Here is a 19,871-nt window from a genome sequence, read left to right on the forward strand (position 1 = left end):
CCAACTCTTTACAATCTATATTAACGATTTGGAGGAGGGGACCGAGTGTAACATATCAAAGTTTGCAGATGATACTAAGATGGGAGGGAAAGTAGTGAGTGAGGAGGACATAAAAAACCTGCAAGGGGACATCGACAGGCTACGTAAGTGGGCAGAGATTTTGCAGATAGAATACAATACTGGAAAGTGTGAGGTTATGCACTTTGGCAGGAAAAATCGTAGAGCAAGTTATTATCTTAATGGCAAGAAACTGGAAAGTATTGAAGTACAAAGGGATCTGGGGGTCCTGGTGCACGAAACTCAAAAGGTTAGTATGCAGGTGCAGCAAGTGATTAAGAAGGCCAATGGAATGTTGGCTTTCATTGCTAGGGGGATAGAATATAAAAATAGGGAGGTATTACTTCAGTTGTACAAGGTATTGGTGAGACCGCACCTGGAATACTGCGTACAGTTTTGGTGTCCATACTTAAGAAAGGACATACTTGCTCTCGAGTCAGTACAAAGAAGGTTCACTCGGTTAATCCCGGGGATGAGGGGATGGACATATGAGGAGAGGTTGAGTAGATTGGGACTCTACTCATTGGAGTTCAGAAGAATGAGAGGCGATCTTATTGAAACATATAAGATTGTGAAGGGGTTGGATCGGGTGGATGCGGGGAAGATGTTCCCGATGATGGGTGAAACTAGAACTAGGGGGCATAGTCTTAGAATAAGGGGCTGCTCTTTCAAAACTGAGATGAGGAGGAACTACTTCACTCAGAGGGTGGTAGGTCCATGGAATATGCTGCCCCAAAAAGCTGTAGAAGCTACATCATTACATAAATTTAAAACAGAAATAGACAGTTTCCTAGAAGTAAAGGGAATTAAGGGTTACGGGGAGCGGGCAGGAATTTGGACATGAGTCTAGGTTCGGATCGGTCATGGCCCTGTGGGTAGCGGAGCGGGCCCAGGGGCCGTGTAGCCTGATCCTGCTCCTATTTCGTGTGTCTAATTCTGTTAGATTCAGGAGATGGTTCTGTGATAGTGGATTGGCGGTTAGGATCAGATCAGCCATGATCTTATTGAATGGCGGAGCAGGCTCGAGGGGCCGATTGGCCTACTCCTGCTCCTATTTCTTATGTTCTTATGTTCTTAAGTTAAACAGGGAGCAAAGAAAATATAGGAGCAACTTTTTTTTTTTTACTACGGTCATACTATTTTCCATTATTATATTCAATATTTTTAATGGACTTTTCATGAAAGCAAAGAAAAAACAATGGGATGTTTTTCCCCTCTACCCACCTTTGCTACAAAAAAATGTTCCTGTTAAATACACAACTAGCTTCCTATTACCCTAAAAGTGAAACATAAAATAAATAGACCAAAGATCTGCAAATTGCTTTAAACTTTCTTTTAAATTGACAAACCCAAGGTGGAAGGCCCAGGATAGTTGAAGAGTAGAGATTAGGTAAATCACAAAAGAGCGATTACACTGAGCCAAGCCTGGGATATAAATGCCTAATTACAGGTGATAGAGAAGACAGAAAGGAACAGTATTTTTTTCCAACTGCGATTAAAAACAGAAATGTAGACTTTGTGCACATATTCCTTCTAAAAGAATTGTAAAGTGCATTTGAGGAAGAGTATTAAATGTGGATATACTGGTTATGATTAACAGAAGAATCAACAACCAAAGAGCTAGTGAAAGAGTTTTGGTGAATTATACCTGACTAAGAAGTGCAGAAGCTTGCAACTGAGCAACTTGTAGGTCATTTTGTAATTGCTTCTCAGAATTTTCCTTTGTGACTTGTATTGCCCTATGCTTAGCTGACAGATCTTGTGCTGCTTGCTGAGATTCAGCTGCTGCCATGTGCAAGTTCTTCATTTCTTTCTTTAAATTCTCCATCTCAATCTGTAAGTTACACAAATCCATTGAATCTTTCTGCTTCAATTGCTCCATATCTGCAATCTGTTGCTGAAGCTTCTCTTTCTCTTCTATATGCTCATCCAACTGCTGCTGAACTACTTGAAGATCTTTACTTAGTATTGTATTTGCAGATTGTAGTTCCACATTTAACCCATCAGATTCATGAATTTGGTTGGACAGCTGGACCTTTTCACGTGCCAAACATGAATTTTGATTGAGGTAATTTTTCTCATTTTCTCTCAGTTTTTCCAACTCTTCGTCGCAAATTTTCACCCTTTCATTTAAATGGCTAATTTGGGACTGTAGCTCATTAATAGAACTTTCATAAGCTTCTGTCATTTTGAGTTTTTCATTTTCAGCTGCTTCGGAGCTTCTTGACAAATTTGAACAATGAGTTTCTAACTGTTCCTGACTTTGTTGCAATTGTTTTTCGAGATCTTGTTTCTTAGAGGAGTAGGTATTGAGTTCCACGGTCAATAGCTCCAGTTTTTCAGTATTAATTTTCTTCTCTTCCTCGAATATCTCAACCTGTTCCTTTGCAGTTTCAGCTTGCAACACCATGTCCTCCATATTTTCTTCAGTGGCCTGTAGCTCCCGTTCAAGTGCCTCAATCTTGTCTTGAAGTGAGTCTGCCTTCCGATCACTTACTTTGAGTTTTTCAGCCATATGCTGGCTTTTTTTCTGATCTGCTTCAATGCGCACTTTAAGTTTCTCAATGGCATGCCGCATTTCAGCTACTTCTGCCTTGGTGGAGTTCAGCCTTGCTGCAACTTCACCTTTTTCCAAAAGAGAGGACTCCAAGGATTGCAGTAGTTTCAACTTTTCAAGTTCTACCACATTAAGCTTGCTTTGCATGGCTTCAGTCTGCTCCAGCACGGATAAGTTTTCCTTCTTCAACTGATTCAATTGCTTCTGGAATTCCTCCCTTCCTTCTGTATCCAACATAGCATTCTTCTCCAAATATTGGAATTGCTGGACCAGATCGTCCTTTTCCTTTGAAACTTTCTCCATTTGTTCAGCAACAGTTTGTAGCTGACTGGTTTGCTTCTTAACTTCAGCTTCAAGCACCCAGATTGTATTAGCACTGTAGATTTTCTCTGCTTCAAGCTCTTGAACTTTAGCCTTTAACCTTTTACTGGTTTGCTCCAATTCATCATTTGTCTCAGTTAAAGTGTTAAGCTCCTGAATAACCCCGTTATTTTCAGTTTCAAGCTCTGTCAGCTTTTCTGCCTGAACAGAAATGGCCCTTTGACGTGATTCAAGTTCCTTTTCCAAAGTATGCTTTTTGATCTGCAATTCGTCCAGGTCAACTTCCATTTCGAGGATATGTTTTTCTAAATTAGTTTTATCAGACTTTGCTCGCTTCAGTTCATTTTCAAGTTCAAGGAACTGCTCAATCCTGTCTCTTTTATCCATCTCTAGGCTCTCCAACATCTTGGTCACGTCAGACAATTTAACTTTATCCGCCTGCTGCTGTAGTTCCACATTAATGAGCTCTTCCTCCAGATTTTTTGTTTTGTCAGAAAGGTTCTGATTTTCAAGAGCAGAGGACTTCAATTCATTACATAAATGGTGTTTCTCCTCTTCAAACAACAGCATTTTCTTTTCTAACTCAGTGTAAGCAGCAGCTTTGAAAAACAGCTCTTTTTGATGGGTATCTAGCCTGGAACGCAAAATCTCCATTTCACTGAGTAGCACTTCAGTTATTTTCTTATTTTCCTCATCTGGAAGGAGATATAGAATTTGACCAGACTCCTGTTCCAACTGTACCCGAGAGCCAATAGGGACTTCATGGGTTGGTTGACATTCCACTGGGACAGTAACTTTCTCATTATCTAAATGTATCTGTTCAAGTACAGACTGTTGTTTCGGGTTACTTTCATTCAATTCATCATCAACGTTCCTGCTTACATTCTCAGCATTATCAAAATGTATGGTACATTCACTGGAAAATACCGGAGTTTCTCCTATTGTGCCAGCTTGCAAACTAGCTTTCTGCTCCCTTTGTACTTGACTGTCAGGGGACACAATTAGACTGTTAACAAATTCCAATTTATCCATGACTGCAGTCATCTCTCTTTGTTGTTTCTTTGAATCAGTATGCTTTAACTGAAAAACAAAAGTAGTTGTAATTAAAACGTATCAATCTTTTTAAACCAAAAATACATAATTGACAGTTTTACGCATGCATGGCCAAACCTGATATAGGAAACACTGTCATGAAATAGCAACATGTAAATAATAAAAACACAGAAAATTATTCAACACAAACTACATTTCCCAATCATGCCTGCTATGTTAGGTATTTCTTACATCATTACAGTTCATCAAACGGTGTTTCTATAGATTAGAAAAGTGCTTTGAAATGTCCTGAAAATGTGAAAGGCACTATGGAAATACACGTTTGTTCTTTCTTTTTAGAACTATACATACTGGTGGTACGTTCAATACCAATACTCATTGATAAAAATGGATAATATTAAAATTACCATTCAAGCACAAAGCTAAGTTTTTAAACTAGTTCAGCATCCATATTATTTAGTCTGACTCTCATCGGAGGGGTTTTTCAATATTGTGAGTGCAGGGCAAGTTGAAAATATATTACTATTATTCCATAGCTTGCCAAAAACAAAACAGAAAGGGGGAAAAAATTGGGTCGCACCCTCTTTGGGGCTCTAACCTCGCCGGGGTGCTACTTTTAGCACCATCACCTCCCTCTTGGGGTGCTGCGAGTGAACATCGCGGCGCTATGTGCTGCAGCGCCACGGTAGTACAGGCCTTCCTCCCCTTATTAAAGGGGAGGGGCCTAGCACAGCACGACCCGGGGCCCAGCTGGGCCACCAGGGATCGGAGTGCCGGCAAAAGAGAGCCCAGCACTCAAGAGAAATGCCGGGCTCATGGAGCTGAGCCGGCACTCTGCAGGGGGGGGTGGGGGTGTGCGCGGAGGCTGCACAGAAGGCCGGGGACAGCAAAGCGGGCAGGTGGCCAGCAACAAAAATGGCCGCCCAGCATCTTCCCTTTAATTTGCACCGCCCCGGCCGCAAGTAGGCCCCCCTGACCCCATCGGACATAGCGTGCGGCAGGAAGTCAGGGGGCGCTACCGAAGATCGCAGCCGGGGCACTGCGCATGGCGATGATGTCACCGCCAGCGGCGCAGCACTAACGGTTACCGCCGCTGCTAACCTCCCGCTGAATTTCGTGGGAGGCTTTAGCAGCGCAGCGCCCAGGCGCTAGTTGCTTTGCCCTAAGAGGGCGCTAATGGGAGGCGCAAATCAACCGAATTTTCTCCCCCAAGTGTTCCTTGGAATTTCAGCTCTCCTAATGGCTCAGTGGAGACACACTGCCTGTATCATACAGAAGGAATATGACGAGCTCCAATTCCAATTCCTTCTTGGTAATCTCAGACTGTGTGACGAAAAGGGCCTCAGTTAACTAGGATAGCTTGGGAGGGGAGCCACAATTGCTGTTTCGGAATGCCATTTGATAATCACCGCTGGAAAGAAATGTTTGTTTAGTGATGCTGGGCAAGGGTTAGAACCAAGCACAACTGTGATTCTCCCCATGAACCAAAAAATTGTTTTTCAAGAGATATGTGCCTAGAAATTTATAGCCACGTTTGGGGTGCTACAGCCGGGCGGCCACTAAAGTTTGCGCCCGGCGCAACTTCGCGCCACCTTCGCCGATATTCAGTGGCATCGCCCCAAGAGGTTGCTGCTGCGCTAAAACAGGCGATGCACGACTATCATTAGGCGCTAAGCCGGCGGCCTGGGGCGATACCCCCGAGGGCGGGCGCAGCGCAGGTGCGGCGAGTTGCTGATTGACGGCACTCTGGCGCCGGTGAGCTCTTAAAGGGGGAGGGTGGATTTGTTTGCCTGCCACGCCCTGCACACTGCAGCCCTGAAGCAAGGCCTGACCACTGCTGCTTGATCTGTACAACGCCCAGGACTATGGAGAAGGCCAACGTTTGCACCCATTGCAGCCCCCATTATATGTTTCCAATCAATGCTATGGCTCTGAAGTTAAAGACAAGTGCAAAGCTGTGGCCTGAAGCCACAAGTACCTGTGCGAGTGTTGAGCCAAACCAGAAAGCTCTCTACCTTTGTCTCTCTGCAAAGATCCGTCTCTCACAAAGAAGGAGTCTTGCAAAATGGCTGCCATTTCTACTGCAGGAGGAGTGCCCTTTAATTTGCGCCCCCCGCGCCCCACAGCGACTGGGAACCGTTCCCCTCTACCAGTCGCTAGGGGCGCCAGGCGCACAATAGGCCGGCACCACTGAATTTCCGGTTTGGGGCGCACAAAGGGCGTTGCACGATGAAATGACGTCAGGATCTGCACGCGCAGCTGAGCGCGCGCAAAGGCTTTGCGCCGCCGCTACATCTTTACTGAAGTTGGGGAGAGGCGCAGATCACGCTGCGCCCGGCCGCTAGCCGCCTAGCGCCCCACATCTCCTCCTCCTAAGGCACTAGCGGCTGGCGTAAACAACTGAATTTCTAGGCCATGGCCTATACCGAATTTAAACAAGCCCACACACTATACCATTTGTGATCCCCCTTTGAACACATGCCACATATTTCAATATTTAGTGACTACAATATATTTTTTATTATTCACCTTTTGTGGAGTACTCTCTTCAGAAAGGTAGCTAGCATACAGCAATGACTGAGAACTGAGGTCTAGAGCTTGGAGCTGGATCCTTGCACCCTCTAACTCTGCAGACAGCAGTTTGGTCTGTTGTTTCTGTGCAGCCAACTTGTTTTCCATCTCAGTTCTTAGATTGGATAACTTCAGCTGCCACTCCTCAATTTCAGATAAATGCTGTTGTTTCAGAGATTCAAGTTCTTGTCTTGTTGCAGTTAAAGTTTGATTCAATTCTTGGATCTCTTCATCTGCAGCATCTTGCTGTTTCTGAAGTTGCTCTCTGAGCAATGTAATGGACTGCTCAGAAGTCATGGAGCAAGTTTCCAGTTCTATAGTTTTCATCTTCAGGGGAGTGCCTTGAGCAGAAAAGATAGCTTGGTCATTTATGATCAAGTTGGTTGAATTCTCTTTTAACTGATGGAGTAAAATTATTTCATCATCTTTTTCCTGAATCATCTTCTCTAGCTGCTGTAAGCGCTCCTTCTGCTCTGACACATGAAGGTGAGCACTTTCTATTGATGATTCAAGTACTCTCAACTGAGCTTGGAGTGTTACTTTTTCAATCTTTGTTCCAGATAAGGCAGCCTGAGCTTCAATCAAGTTACTCTGTAATAAGGACAATTCTGCCTTTAATTCTTCCACTGCATCGTTACTTTTTTCAATTGTGTTTAAAAGGTTTTTCTTTTCACCTGATGTATCATGCTCAACAACACAGTCAGCCATCTCTTTCTCTTCTGGTATGTTTGGATGCTTAGTTTCTTGGGATACAATCATCTCTTTTACATTTTTGTACTGAGTATTTAGATCAATAATTTTTTGGTTTAAATCTACTTCGCTCAACAGTGATGCCTTTTCAGTTTCCAAAGCTGCAATAATAGACTGTAACTCGGACACCTTTGACATAGTATTATAATGCTGTTCATGTAATTTTCCATTTTGATGTTGATAAGAGAACAGCTTTTGCTTTATTTTTATAACCTGTTCTTTCAGCTGGTCATTAGAATGTTTTAAATCATAAGAGGGGTTATGATGTTTGATGCATTGTTGTAGTTCGTCTGAGATAATCATAGATTCAACGTTTTCATTTTGACTGGGGCATGTATTTGAACTTTCATTTTCAGCATTAAGTCTCTCAAGTTCACTCTGAAAGAAAACTTTTTCAACCCCAGAGTGCCTCATCTCATTTGTAAGAACCTGGATTTTTTCAGCCAGGCAACTGTTTTTTCCACATATACCAATGCATGGAATTAAGTTATCAAGTTTTGCTGCTAACACTGTCTTGTCATGTAGCATGGTTTTATATGCATTCTCCAAGTCTTCATATTTTTTGTCTGCCTGCTGTAAGGAAGCCTCAAGATTTTCTTTGGCAAGTTGGCATGATGAAAATTCTTGCAGAAGGACAGTATATTTTTCTGCTGTAGTTTCTATGTTCTCCTGTTGCATACTGTTCTCACGTTCGTTTTTTAGCTTTTGCTGTGAAGACTCAAGTGGACACTGAATTATTAAGTCATTAAATTGTAACTGAGCCTGAGAGAAACTCTCCCCATGTTCTAACATTTCCTTATTTTTCAGTCGATACTCTTCCTCTGCTTTCGGATTACTGTTGATTTGACTTGTATTGAGTTGATTTTTCATGTTTTCCAAAGAATGAAGGAGATGCGCTTCTTGCTCTTTACTCTTTTCAAGTTCACTCTTCAGATCCTCAATAGTCTTCCCTTGCAGAGCTATCTGTTCCATCAAAGATTCTTCACGATTCTTGTTTTCGATGCAATGCAAGTGCATAGAGGATAGTTCAGACTGCAGTTTACTCCAGTCTTTCTGCAAGACAGCTCTTTGCTCCTCACTCTGTTGCAATGTGTTCTCCATACTGCTCAAAGTAATTTGCATTTGTGCTTTTAACTCCTGCTGTAGAGAATCCATTTGAGATTCAATATCACTATTTCGACTCATTAAGTCACCTATCTGTGTTTCAGACTGAAACAGCTTCTCTTGAAGCTCTAATATCTCTTTTTCTTTTAGCTGACATTGCTTCTCTGCTTTCTGTTTAAATTTGGCCTGGCTTTCATTAAGCTGATTTTCCAAGGACTGAAGATGACCAAGATCCTCTTTTTGTTTTTCAAATTCACTCTTCATCTCTTCAATAGTTTGCCTCTGCAGAGTTATTTGTCCCAGCAAAGATTCTTCATGGTTCTTGCTTGCACTAAATTTCAAATGCAGAGCTTCCATCTCTGCCTGCATTGCACTTAATTCTTTCTCTAGAAGAGTCCTATTCTCCTCACTATGCTGAAACTTACTCTCCACATTGCTATTGTCAGTCTGCATTTGTTCTAGTTGGGAAATAAAAGATTCTGAAGAGGTCTCTTTATCTTCAAGGTCCATCTGGAGAAGCTGAAGTTGGGCTCGAAGTCTCTGAAGTTCAATTTCTTTTGCTATCACTGAATCTTTCAATTGGTCTGAAATAAGATTTTTCTCTGCAATTAAATTACAATTTTTAGTATTTTCAGACTGCACGATAATCAAATCATTTTCAAGTTTTTCTATTTTTGTTACAAAAACGGTTTCTTTTTCAGCTTGCTTTGTTATCCGATTTGTCAATTGTTCTTTTTCCTGAAGTAATTCATTGTGATCTTCCAGTATTTTATTTTGTCTTGCATTAGATTCAGAAAGTTCCTTTTTCAAATGATCAATTTCTTCCATCTTTTCTAGCTGTGCCTGCAGGTCCCCTATTTCTTCAATCATTGCTTTAACCTTTTCCTCATAGCCTACAACTTTGGCATTATATTCAGCATAACCTTCGGCATGTTTTCTTTCCAGCTCCTCTATTTCTGCATTTCTCATCAATAATTCCTTTGACCGCTCACATAACTGCATTTCCAATAAATCTTTGTGTTCTTCCAAAGCACTATACTTTTCTCGGAGATTCTTTAAGTCTTCTTCTAATGCAGCATACTGATGCACTAATTCATCTTCCCTAGTAGCCTTCTCATTCATCGTTTCCAATAATTGCTTAATATCATTTTCTTTGGCTGCTAATGTGTTTTCCAGCAATCTTTGTTTTTCAGTTAGTTCTTCACGCAGAGTTTTAAGATCTATAACTGTGTTCTCTTTAGTGGCAATTTCTTCTTCATATTTTGTGGTCTGTTCTTGCAGCATTGCCTCATTTTTTTTCACTACATCAGCAAAACTAGAATTACTTTTTTTCAACTCCATATTTTCCTGCATCAAAGTATTGACGAAGTCTTTCAGTTCTTCATTTTCCTCAGAAAGCCGTCCGAGTTCTTTTTCCTTCAATCTAATTAACTCTTCTTTTTCCTGTATGCACTTCTCAGACTGAAGACAAGCTTCCAGCTTTGTTTCTAACTCTTTGTTGGTCATCTGCAAACATTTCAAATTATTCACATTGCTCTCAAGTTCTCGAGCAAAATTTTGAATAGATTTATCTTTCTCATCTATGGTAGCTTGCAATGCTTCAGCATGTTGCATTTTCAGCTGATGAATTTCTTGCTCCACTTCTGCTTGCAAGTTCTCACGTTTCTTTTCGGTCTCCTCAATTTTTTCTTCCAGTTCTTCTCTCAGTTTTAATAGAGTGTCATACTTACTCTGCATCTCAGATCGAAGATGCTGTTCAAGCTTCAGAGAGGATTCTTGAGAAGCAATCTGCTCCTTAAAGACAGAGATATCATGTTGGTAATTTTCTAGTGTTGACTTTGCATTTTCAACTTCAATTCTGTCATGTATGCTTTTTTCATACTCCTCCATTAAATGATTTTTCTCTACCTCAACTTTGGCAAGCTGCTCTTCAAAATTAAGTATGGTCTGTGAAATACTATCCTTCAAATTCAAAATCTCAGTTTCCTTTAGTTCAATCAAACAATCTTTTGACTTTGCCAAATTACTGATATTTTCATAATCAGCACAGAATACACGGTGAGACTCTTCTAGTTTCTCAACTTTGTTGGTTTCTTGTTGCAAATTCTTCTCCAGCTCAGCTATCTGTGATGTTAATTGAGATATGCGCAAGCTCAAGTTTTCTACATCCTTTCCATGTTTTTGTTCCTCTTGCCGTGCTTTTTTCATGAATTCTTCAACGGTCTGCTTTTGTGTTTCTAACTCAGATGTTTTGTTGTCTAGCATTTGCTTTAGCTCATCAGTCTGTCTTTGCAAATTCTCCTTTTCGTCTTCAAATAACTTCAGCTTTTCAGATTGCTTTTCACTCTCGCACTGATAACCCTCCAGATTCTGCTCTTGTTCTTGATTTTTAGTCAGAGAAACTTCAAGACTCTGCTCCAATTCTTTCATTTTGTTTTCTATCCCCTTCTTTTCACATTTAAAATTATCTACAACATGCATATTTTCCACCTTCCACTGAGCCAGGTAACTATTTTCCTCCTTTAGTTCCTGAAATGCCTTTTCCTTTAATTGCATATTTTTTTGTAATTCTTCAATCTCATTTTCCATTGTACCAACTTGAACATTCAATTGCTCCATATTCTTTTCTTTCTCTTTCATGTCTTTAAGAGCAGAGTCATGTTCCAGTTTCAGCTGAGAAATTTGTTGTTTAAGATTTTCCGTATTTATACACATTGACTTGCTCTGTTCATCCGGTTTTTGTCGAAGACTTTTTAGCTCGGCTTCCTGAGCAGTGTTCTTACCTAAAAAGATGAAAAGCATATAGAAATCAAAAAGGTACAATTTTATCTGCAAACTAAAATTCAGATCATAAAGTGAAGTCATGTTGGTCTTGCAATAGAGTTAACTAAATATTCAAAAAGCTACGTTTCCTCTGTGTGCTATGTGTAAAGAAATTGCAAATATATTCTTTCTAAACTGGTTGACAATTTTCTCACACATGTCGTACCACACTAAGGGAATCTACTCCCATCACAGTGAAATAAATTTGAATTTTTATGAAGTAGAAAACCTTTTAGAGAAACAACACTTATTAATACATGTATTTTGTATCTAAAACCTATTTTTCCTTTATTCCACACATGCCTTATTCTGAAGTATTATTCTAAAGTTGCCCATGGAATAATATCCTGCCCAACTGATTGGGGCATCCTAAATCACCATATAGACTAATCGAATAGCAGAATCAAAATTACCCCAGATATAACTCTATGGCCGCGATTCCGCCAGCCGAGGCGGCTGGGGTCGGTAGCGCACCCTGCTCCAGCCCGGTCTCGCCAAGTGATTTTACAATGATTGGGCTTGTTAAGCTTGCCCAGCGAGGTTCCCGGCCAATTAAAAGGAAGCGGGTCTGATGACATCATTTGATGACGCGTCATCAGCCGGTTTCCTTAAAGGGGCCATGTCCAAATTGATTTTGACAGTTGTGCCATCAGTGTTCTACAGCATTGAGGTGCTGCAAACACCGACGAGCACTGCACAAAGGTGCACGGCTGCACCCAGGCTCTCCCATGACTCCCTCCATATGCTTATGGAGGGACTCACAGCCCGCAGGGAGGTTCTCTTCCTTCCAATAGGTGGAAGGCATCTCCCCAGAAGACCAACGCAGCCTGGTTGCACATTGCACACAAGGGCACAAGCAGGGATATCGTCAGGAGGAGCAGGCTGCAGTGGCGCAAACCTTTCAATGATCTCAGTAGATCACAAAATGGTACTGCCAAGCCACACTCAACCTCATCCTGCTGTGCCACTCATCACATCCTCATCACTCTGCCTTCCCTATCCTATTCCTGCACATCTTTACTCACACCAACTTACCTTGCACCTCCACCCATCCCTCTCTATCTACATTAGCACTTCCCCATCTCACTAGCCACCCCTCACACTCACCCTCATTCTACTGCAAGCATACCAACTAATAACACACAAGGGTAGGCATTTGGGTGGTTTAGCCAATATTCATGTGAAGTTTCTGGTAATGTGTTGTCAAACATTGAAATGTTTATTTTCAACACTTTGCATTCTTGGACAGATTTGTGTGCACCTTTGGAAGTGACTTAGTGAGTTCCAGTGAATGGTGAGACATAACGTTCCCCCCCCCCTCCCCCGCAATGGTGATGAATGTGAAAGGAATGGCTTGGACATTGTAGGGATGCTTTATGCTGCTGGTGTGGGGTGGTACCAATGTGGCAGCCAGTGTGTACAGTGTTAAGTGAAGTAAATCTGGACATGGTGAGGCCATCGCTGGCATCCCGGGCAGCAATGTGGTCGGGTGTCGATGCCCTCTGTCCTGTGCAGCATCAGTTGATTGCGGAGAAGGTTGGTGTGGATGTTGGTGCCGCTGGTGTGCCTGGTGATGCTGCTGTTGGGGCTGATTGTGGTGCGATTCGGAGGATCAAGGTGAGAGAATATAAAAGGGCACCCATGCTGATGGAATAGATGGCAGGTGAGGTTGAGATGACAGAAACGATCTGTCAATGGTGAGAGAGGTTGTTCCAATGAGGTGACAATGGATAGAGAGCTTGCTCCAAACACTTGCTAGCTGCATAAAGGTCAATCTGTCTTCCAAATGCAGTAAGCAACAGCTTCTAACCTTGGAAAGTGAAGACCTATGAAATGGGAGCTTTTATAGAACATTTGCATTGTCAGGTTAGTAAATCATTCCATGCTGACAACACCCGACCTCCTAACCGGACGTGATCCCCGCACGCCGGGAAACTCGTGGAAAAGCTGGTAAAATGGTAAGTACATGGCAAAATCCTGCTTAACTACCTTTTAACAAGCTTTTAACTATCTAAATTGGCTGAGGTTCACTCGGTTAATCCCGGGGATGAGGGGATGGACATATGAGGAGAGGTTGAGTAGATTGGGACTCTACTCATTGGAGTTCAGAAGAATGAGAGGCGATCTTATTGAAACATATAAGATTGTGAAGGGGTTGGATCGGGTGGATGCGGGGAAGATGTTCCCGATGATGGGTGAAACTAGAACTAGGGGGCATAGTCTTAGAATAAGGGGCTGCTCTTTCAAAACTGAGATGAGGAGGAACTACTTCACTCAGAGGGTGGTAGGTCCATGGAATATGCTGCCCCAAAAAGCTGTAGAAGCTACATCATTACATAAATTTAAAACAGAAATAGACAGTTTCCTAGAAGTAAAGGGAATTAAGGGTTACGGGGAGCGGGCAGGAATTTGGACACGAGTCTAGGTTCGGATCGGTCATGACCCTGTGGGTAGCGGAGCGGGCCCAGGGGCCGTGTAGCCTGATCCTGCTCCTATTTCGTGTGTCTAATTCTGTTAGATTCAGGAGATGGTTCTGTGATAGTGGATTGGCGGTTAGGATCAGATCAGCCATGATCTTATTGAATGGCGGACCAGGCTCGAGGGGCCGATTGGCCTACTCCTGCTCCTATTTCTTATGTTCTTATGACCCGTCGCTTGGTGTTGAGGTCTGTTCAGGAATGACAGACCCGACACTTGGGGTTGACAGCGGGATACCGACCCGCTGTCAATCCTTTTGATTTTGACAGCGGACTCGCCTCCGAATCCACACGCTGAGTGCCGGTAAAATTCCGGCCTATGTCTTCCGTTATTAGTTTTCTTTTAAAATACTTGCATTATTGTGTTTATAATCTAAAGTTAGTACAGCAGTTAAGAATTAGCACTTTTTTCAATTGCCCTATTATTAACTAGAGAATTTGTAGGCAAAGTATTTTTTAAATGAAAAAAGTTGCATATTATTTTTCTCCTATCTCTCCAAGATGAAGGGCTGCTCCAAGGCATCCACCATTGCTGCTCATTGCCACTAGGGGGTGTACAAGCTAAAGGATTAAGTCAGCCTCCAAATTTGTCTTTCTCCTTCTGGGGAGTGCATAGCTGCCACTTGGCACCTCCCACAGCAGATGTTACCATGCAGAATCACAGGTACTCCACTACAAGCTGGCCATAACATATTTTAGAATAATAAATTCAGAGCTTGTTGCTGTTTTTATAAAAACAAAGTTGTGTTACATAGAAGATAGGAGCAGGAGTAGGCCATTCGGCCTCTCAAGCCTGCTCCGCCATTTAATGAGATCATGGCTGATCATCCAAATTCAGTACCCTGTCCCTGCTTTCTCTCCATATCCCTTGATCCCTTTAGCCTTAAGAAATATATCTAGCTCTTTCTTGAATATATTTAATGAATTGGCCTCAACTGCCTTCTGTGGTAGAGAATTCCACTGGTTCACCACTCTCTGGGTGAAGAAATTCCTCCTCATCTCTGTCCTAAATGGCTTACCCCTTATCTTTAGACTGTGACCCCTGGTTCTGGACTCCCCCGCCATCAGGAACATCCTTCCTGCATCTAGTCTGTCTACTCCTGTTAGTTTCAATGAGATCACCTCTCATTCTTCTAAACTCTAGCGAATACAAGCCCAATCGACCCAATCTCTCTTCATACGTCATTCCTGCCATCCCAGGTATCAGTCTGGTGAATCTTCGCTGCACTCCCTCCATGGCAAGAACATCCTTCCTCAGATAAGGCGACCAAAACTGCACACAATACTCAAGGTGTGGTCTCACCAAGGCCCTGTACAACTGCAGCAAGACATCCCTGCTCCTGTACTCTAATCCTCTCGCTATGAAGACCAACATACCATTTGCCTTCTTAACCGCCTGCTGCACCTGCATGCTTACCTTCAGCGACTGGTGCACAAGGACACCCAGGTCTCGATGCACTTCCCCTTCTCCAAATCTATTGCTGTTCAGATAATAATCTGCCTTCCTGTTTTTGCCACCAAAGTGGATAACCTCGCATTTATCCACATTATACTGCATTTGCCATGCATCTGCCCAATCACCCAACCTGTCCAAATCATACTGGAATTTCTCTGCATCCTCCTCACAGCACACACGCCCACCCAGCTTTGTGTCGTCTGCAAACTTGGAGATATTACATCTAGTTCCCTCATCTAGATCATTAATATATATTGTGAATAACTGGGGTCCTAGCACCGATCCCTGTGGTACCCCACTAGTCACTGCCTGCCACTTGGAAAAAGACCCGTTTATTCCAACTCTTTGTTTCCTGTCTGCCAACCAGTTCTCTATCCAAGTCAGTACCTTACCCCCAATCCCATGTGCTTTAACTTTGCACGCCAATCTCTTATGCGGGACCTTATCGAAAGCCTTCTGAAAGTCCAAATACACCACATCCACTGGTTCTCCCTTATCTATTCTACCGCTTACTCTATTCTACCACTAAGTTGACTTAGTGCCATCTCTCCTCAGCTTTCCATCATGTCACCATTACATAGACTGGTCTAGAATATACAATTCTAATTGTAACACATTAGAAATAATTTAAATCATTAAACATTTTATTTTGTGCTCCATTTTGTAATCTCTTAATTACCAATAGACCAGGCAAGTGGCACTTATCCTGGTCAATTATTCTCACAATAGCAACAAAGACTTTGATTTAAGATTTCCAGCATTTGCAGATTTTCTTTTTGCCTATAACTAATGTTTTTCATTTAAGGCAGGAAAAAACTGGCTGAGAATTTTTTTTTTTAATTCTAATCTAATGAAACACATATTCAAATCAATTCGTTAAATATGAACCTAATATGCTTTCTTCTGGTTAAAATTGAACGGCAAGGAAGGAATAGGTAGATAACATATTTTCAATGTCATTTAGACAATCAAGCAACACAACTCAAAATTTGTTTCTTTGTAGGAGTTATTTGAACTTAGTTTTATTTTCCGTTGCCTACAGGAACCTATCATTTCAGATCTCCATACTTAGCAAGGAGCTATTCAACTGTTGGCTATGAAATCATGAATGATCAGTTCTTTAGGAAATTGTGGTAAAAATCGGTAACCTTCATTATCCTGGAATCTGATTAAGAGCCAGGTAGTCCAGGAAAAGATGCTGGTCACCATTTAAACAGAGCTGCACAATATCAGTCCCATAGCTGATTTGTGGAGACACAAAGCAGTTGGTCTCAAACACTGCAGTTTAAAATATCTCCTACAACAGAGCAGATTCTTAAACAATTGTTTTTACAGTCAACTAGATGGGGAATACTTTAAGTTAATCAATTTTCTTGAACTTTGTATATTCTACGTGGCTATTGATTAAAGAATTTTACTTTTCATCTCTTCCCCAAAATTCCAGGTACGGTTAAAATCCTGTTTGGTCTTCTTTAGTTCATCTTCCAGTTGGTGAATTTGTGTAGAATTCTGTTGAAGTTGGTTGCTAAGACAGTTTCTTTCCTTCTGAATATCCTGTCAGGAGAAAACTGTTAGTAAAAACCTGTTTCTTTATCAAATTCAAAATACACAGAATCTGAATAAATAGGGTTGAATAAAATAGATTCGAATCATTTTAAAATTGACCAAGAATAGTTGTTACTACTTATTACGAAGGCGTTTTCAATATTCACAACAAGAAATTTAAAAAATTCCTAAGATCACCAGCCTCTGCCTACCTCAGTCCATCTGCCACTCAAACTCTCATCTAAGCCTTGGTCACCTCTCCAGACTCGATTATTCCAATGCTCTCCTGGGGAGCTGCCCATCCTTCCCTTTCCATAGACTTCAGCTCAGCCAAAACTCTACTGTCTGTATCCTATTCCGCACCAAGTCCCACTCATCCATCACCCCTGTCCTCCATGACTTACACTAGCTCTCTCCACCCCACCACGGTTCAAATTTAAAATTTTCACCCTGCCGTAGAATTGCCCTTCCTTTTTCTGTAAGCTCATCTGTCCTTTGGCTCAGCATCTCTTTTTCAAGCCCTATAACTCCCCTCACCCCACCCCCAACCAAACACTCAGTTCCTGACTCAGCCTCTTGTGCATCCTCTCTCCCTTTTCCCCACCACTGCAGTCATGCCTTTAGATGCCTAGGCACTGCTGTAGAAGTTCCTTCCTAGATTTCTTCAGCTTTCTGTCATCCTTTAAGACTCCTCTTGAACCCACCTCTGAACAGCTCCTCCTCATCTGTCCTTTGGCTCAGCATCTTTTTTCCTCATGCCTCAGGTGAAGAGCCTTAGGGTGCTTTCTACATTAAAGACTCTATTTAAATGCAAGGTATTGTTGTGGATATAGCAGGTAGATTAAATATCAGTGATTTAGCCTTCCTCGTTCTTTAAGTGCAGTCTAGCCTCTATATACAAATGAGTATACGACCATATAACCAGGAAGTGACCAAAAGTTCTTTGTGTAAAAGAAAAGTTAAGTGATTTTTAAAAAATAAACAGAAAATGCAAAGTAGAACTGACTATTCTTCTAACAGTTTGAATTCTTTACTAAATCTTACTTCAAGCTTTTTCTTCAGATCATTTTCCTTTGTCTGATTTGCCTTTAGCATTTGGTCAGAACGACATAATTGCTGCCTGATTTCATCCAGTTCTCTTTCCAGTTTCTGTTTGTTTGCTGATACCTGTAACCAAGAAATATAATTTCAAATGTTGCTTATTTTTTGTTTTCTTATTGCTCACAGGTAAAACGCAAATATTTTCTAACATTAGTACAGTGTTCTCCTACATTGAAAATAATGATAGCATATCTGAATGGAAACCAAATGGACCTTAAACCCCAGACCTGAAAGACCTTGTGCACCATAATAAAGAAAATTACCTGTTGTCCGAATAACAGCTCACATTGGCTTTAATATGTAACAACAAATTCAACATTCAGGGGTCAGGTAAACTGAGTGCTTCATAAATTGGGCAAAGGAGTCTAAATTTGCAACCAAGTGGATTAATTCATAGTTCAATATTGCAAGTTGCACCCATTAGATACATCAATTTTGAGTCCAAAAATACATACTTTATCAATCTCCGACTGCAGAACACTGTAATCATTTTTAGCTTGTTGCAACTCCTGGTTCAATTTATTTTTCATTTGGCTGAATTGTTGATCCAAGCTCTTCAGTGAATGTTGCTGATGAGAAAGTTCCTGCACAACAAATGATATTTAGAGATTAAAAACACATACTCCATCTTTAAAAAAATAATAGATTAGTACACAGCACAGTAGGAGATGCAAGTTTGGAGTTCAAATGATAAACAACACAATAGTGTTACGAAACAGATTCAAATCCACAATTCATCAAGTTTTCCATCTCAGCCATACTACTGTAAGGATAAATTAAACAGGCTATAAGCATCTGCACAAAAATTAGGCCCTACACCTGAATCTTCCTGCACGTCATTATCCTGCACATTTTCTATTTTTCCCCAAGAAGTCACAAAAGCACCAATGCTTGACTGAATTCTTTGTAGCATCTTTCCACTCTGACGCAGATAGGACTTCAAGATACCCCAACTGACTAGGTGCAGGCACAAGTTATATGCAATTGTGACATTATGTATGAAAATAACCTTTGAGGGAAATTTTCATATACAACATGCACTCGTTTATAATCCACACCAGCATACATCAGCAGGGGGCCCCCAATATCACGAGTGCCTAGCACTACTTAAAGCTAGCCTGCACCTCTTAAAGGGGAGGTGCATTGTGGCTGCATCTTGTGGTGAGATCATTCTGAATATTGTGCTGTGGAAGATTCAACAATGGTTGACCATGGAAGAGAGCATACACCAAGGTTTTCAGATGCTGCACTGGAGGACTTGGTGGAAGAGGTGGAAAGAAGGAGAGATGTCCTGTATCGGGGGCTGGAGGTCCTCCAAACACATGCTCAGATGGTAGGGGCAAGAGATAGCAGTGGAGGTCAACACCAGGAGTGTAGCCCCAAGCACCTGGATGTAGTGCAGGAAGATGTTTAATGATCTCACACGAGTTGTCACGGTCAGGAGTGCATCTTCAAATGCCATGTCCTACCAACTGCACCACTAGCCTCATCCACTGCTCAATTCATTACACCCCCATCACTCACCTACCAACAACCTATCAATCAGGACTGATTTCTAATATTCATATGCTTTACCTTACCCTCACACACTTGCACCCATATCTCACAGCTTGCACACACTGGCAGCTATTCAACCATGACAGCCACATCACCCAAACATATTGCATGACAGTCACTGACACACTTCCCACTTTCTTGCAGGAGAAGGTGGAGCACACAGGAGGCAGTAGGAATTATTGGGGGGGGGGGAGGGGGGAGAGAAACGCCTGCATGTTTTAACCCCCTTGGAGGAGACAGTGCTGGCCATTATGGGGAGGGGCATTGCGGAGAGCCCATCCCCCCCTCCTCCACCACTTCCCTTTTCTAGTAGCTTGTCCTGTTCTGCATGGCCTCTGCTCATCCTACCAGTCATGCTCAATGCCAAGAGGAAGACATACTAGGCCACCCATGCCTGGAAGCAACTGGTTTGTGCACAAGCCTTTAAGTCACCAAAAAAGTACTTCAGCACCAGCCAGGCCACTCCCTGTAGACTATTGAAACTTTAAACAAGTATGGA

The 19,871-nt window shown here is 41.8% G+C and overlaps 1 protein-coding gene across 3 annotated transcripts in view; it reads right to left on the reverse strand.

The window, feature by feature from the left end:
• Positions 1 to 19,871, reverse strand: part of cenpf (centromere protein F) — an 84,672-nt gene that overhangs the window by 19,338 nt on the left and 45,463 nt on the right. For all 3 annotated transcript variants that reach the window (XM_085981173.1, XM_085981166.1, XM_085981169.1), the window contains 5 exons: positions 18,271 to 18,399; positions 17,759 to 17,881; positions 16,588 to 16,723; positions 6,518 to 11,196; positions 1,706 to 4,015 (listed from right to left, as the gene is read on the reverse strand). In XM_085981173.1, the coding sequence (XP_085837299.1) occupies positions 1,706 to 4,015; positions 6,518 to 11,196; positions 16,588 to 16,723; positions 17,759 to 17,881; positions 18,271 to 18,399 (7,377 nt within the window). The remainder of the gene's footprint in view (positions 1 to 1,705; positions 4,016 to 6,517; positions 11,197 to 16,587; positions 16,724 to 17,758; positions 17,882 to 18,270; positions 18,400 to 19,871) is intronic.

The sequence above is a fragment of the Somniosus microcephalus genome, chromosome 3 (genome assembly GCF_052327205.1).
Source record: "Somniosus microcephalus isolate GS21.2 chromosome 3, FLI_Smic_1.0, whole genome shotgun sequence".
Classification (NCBI taxonomy): domain Eukaryota; kingdom Metazoa; phylum Chordata; class Chondrichthyes; order Squaliformes; family Somniosidae; genus Somniosus; species Somniosus microcephalus.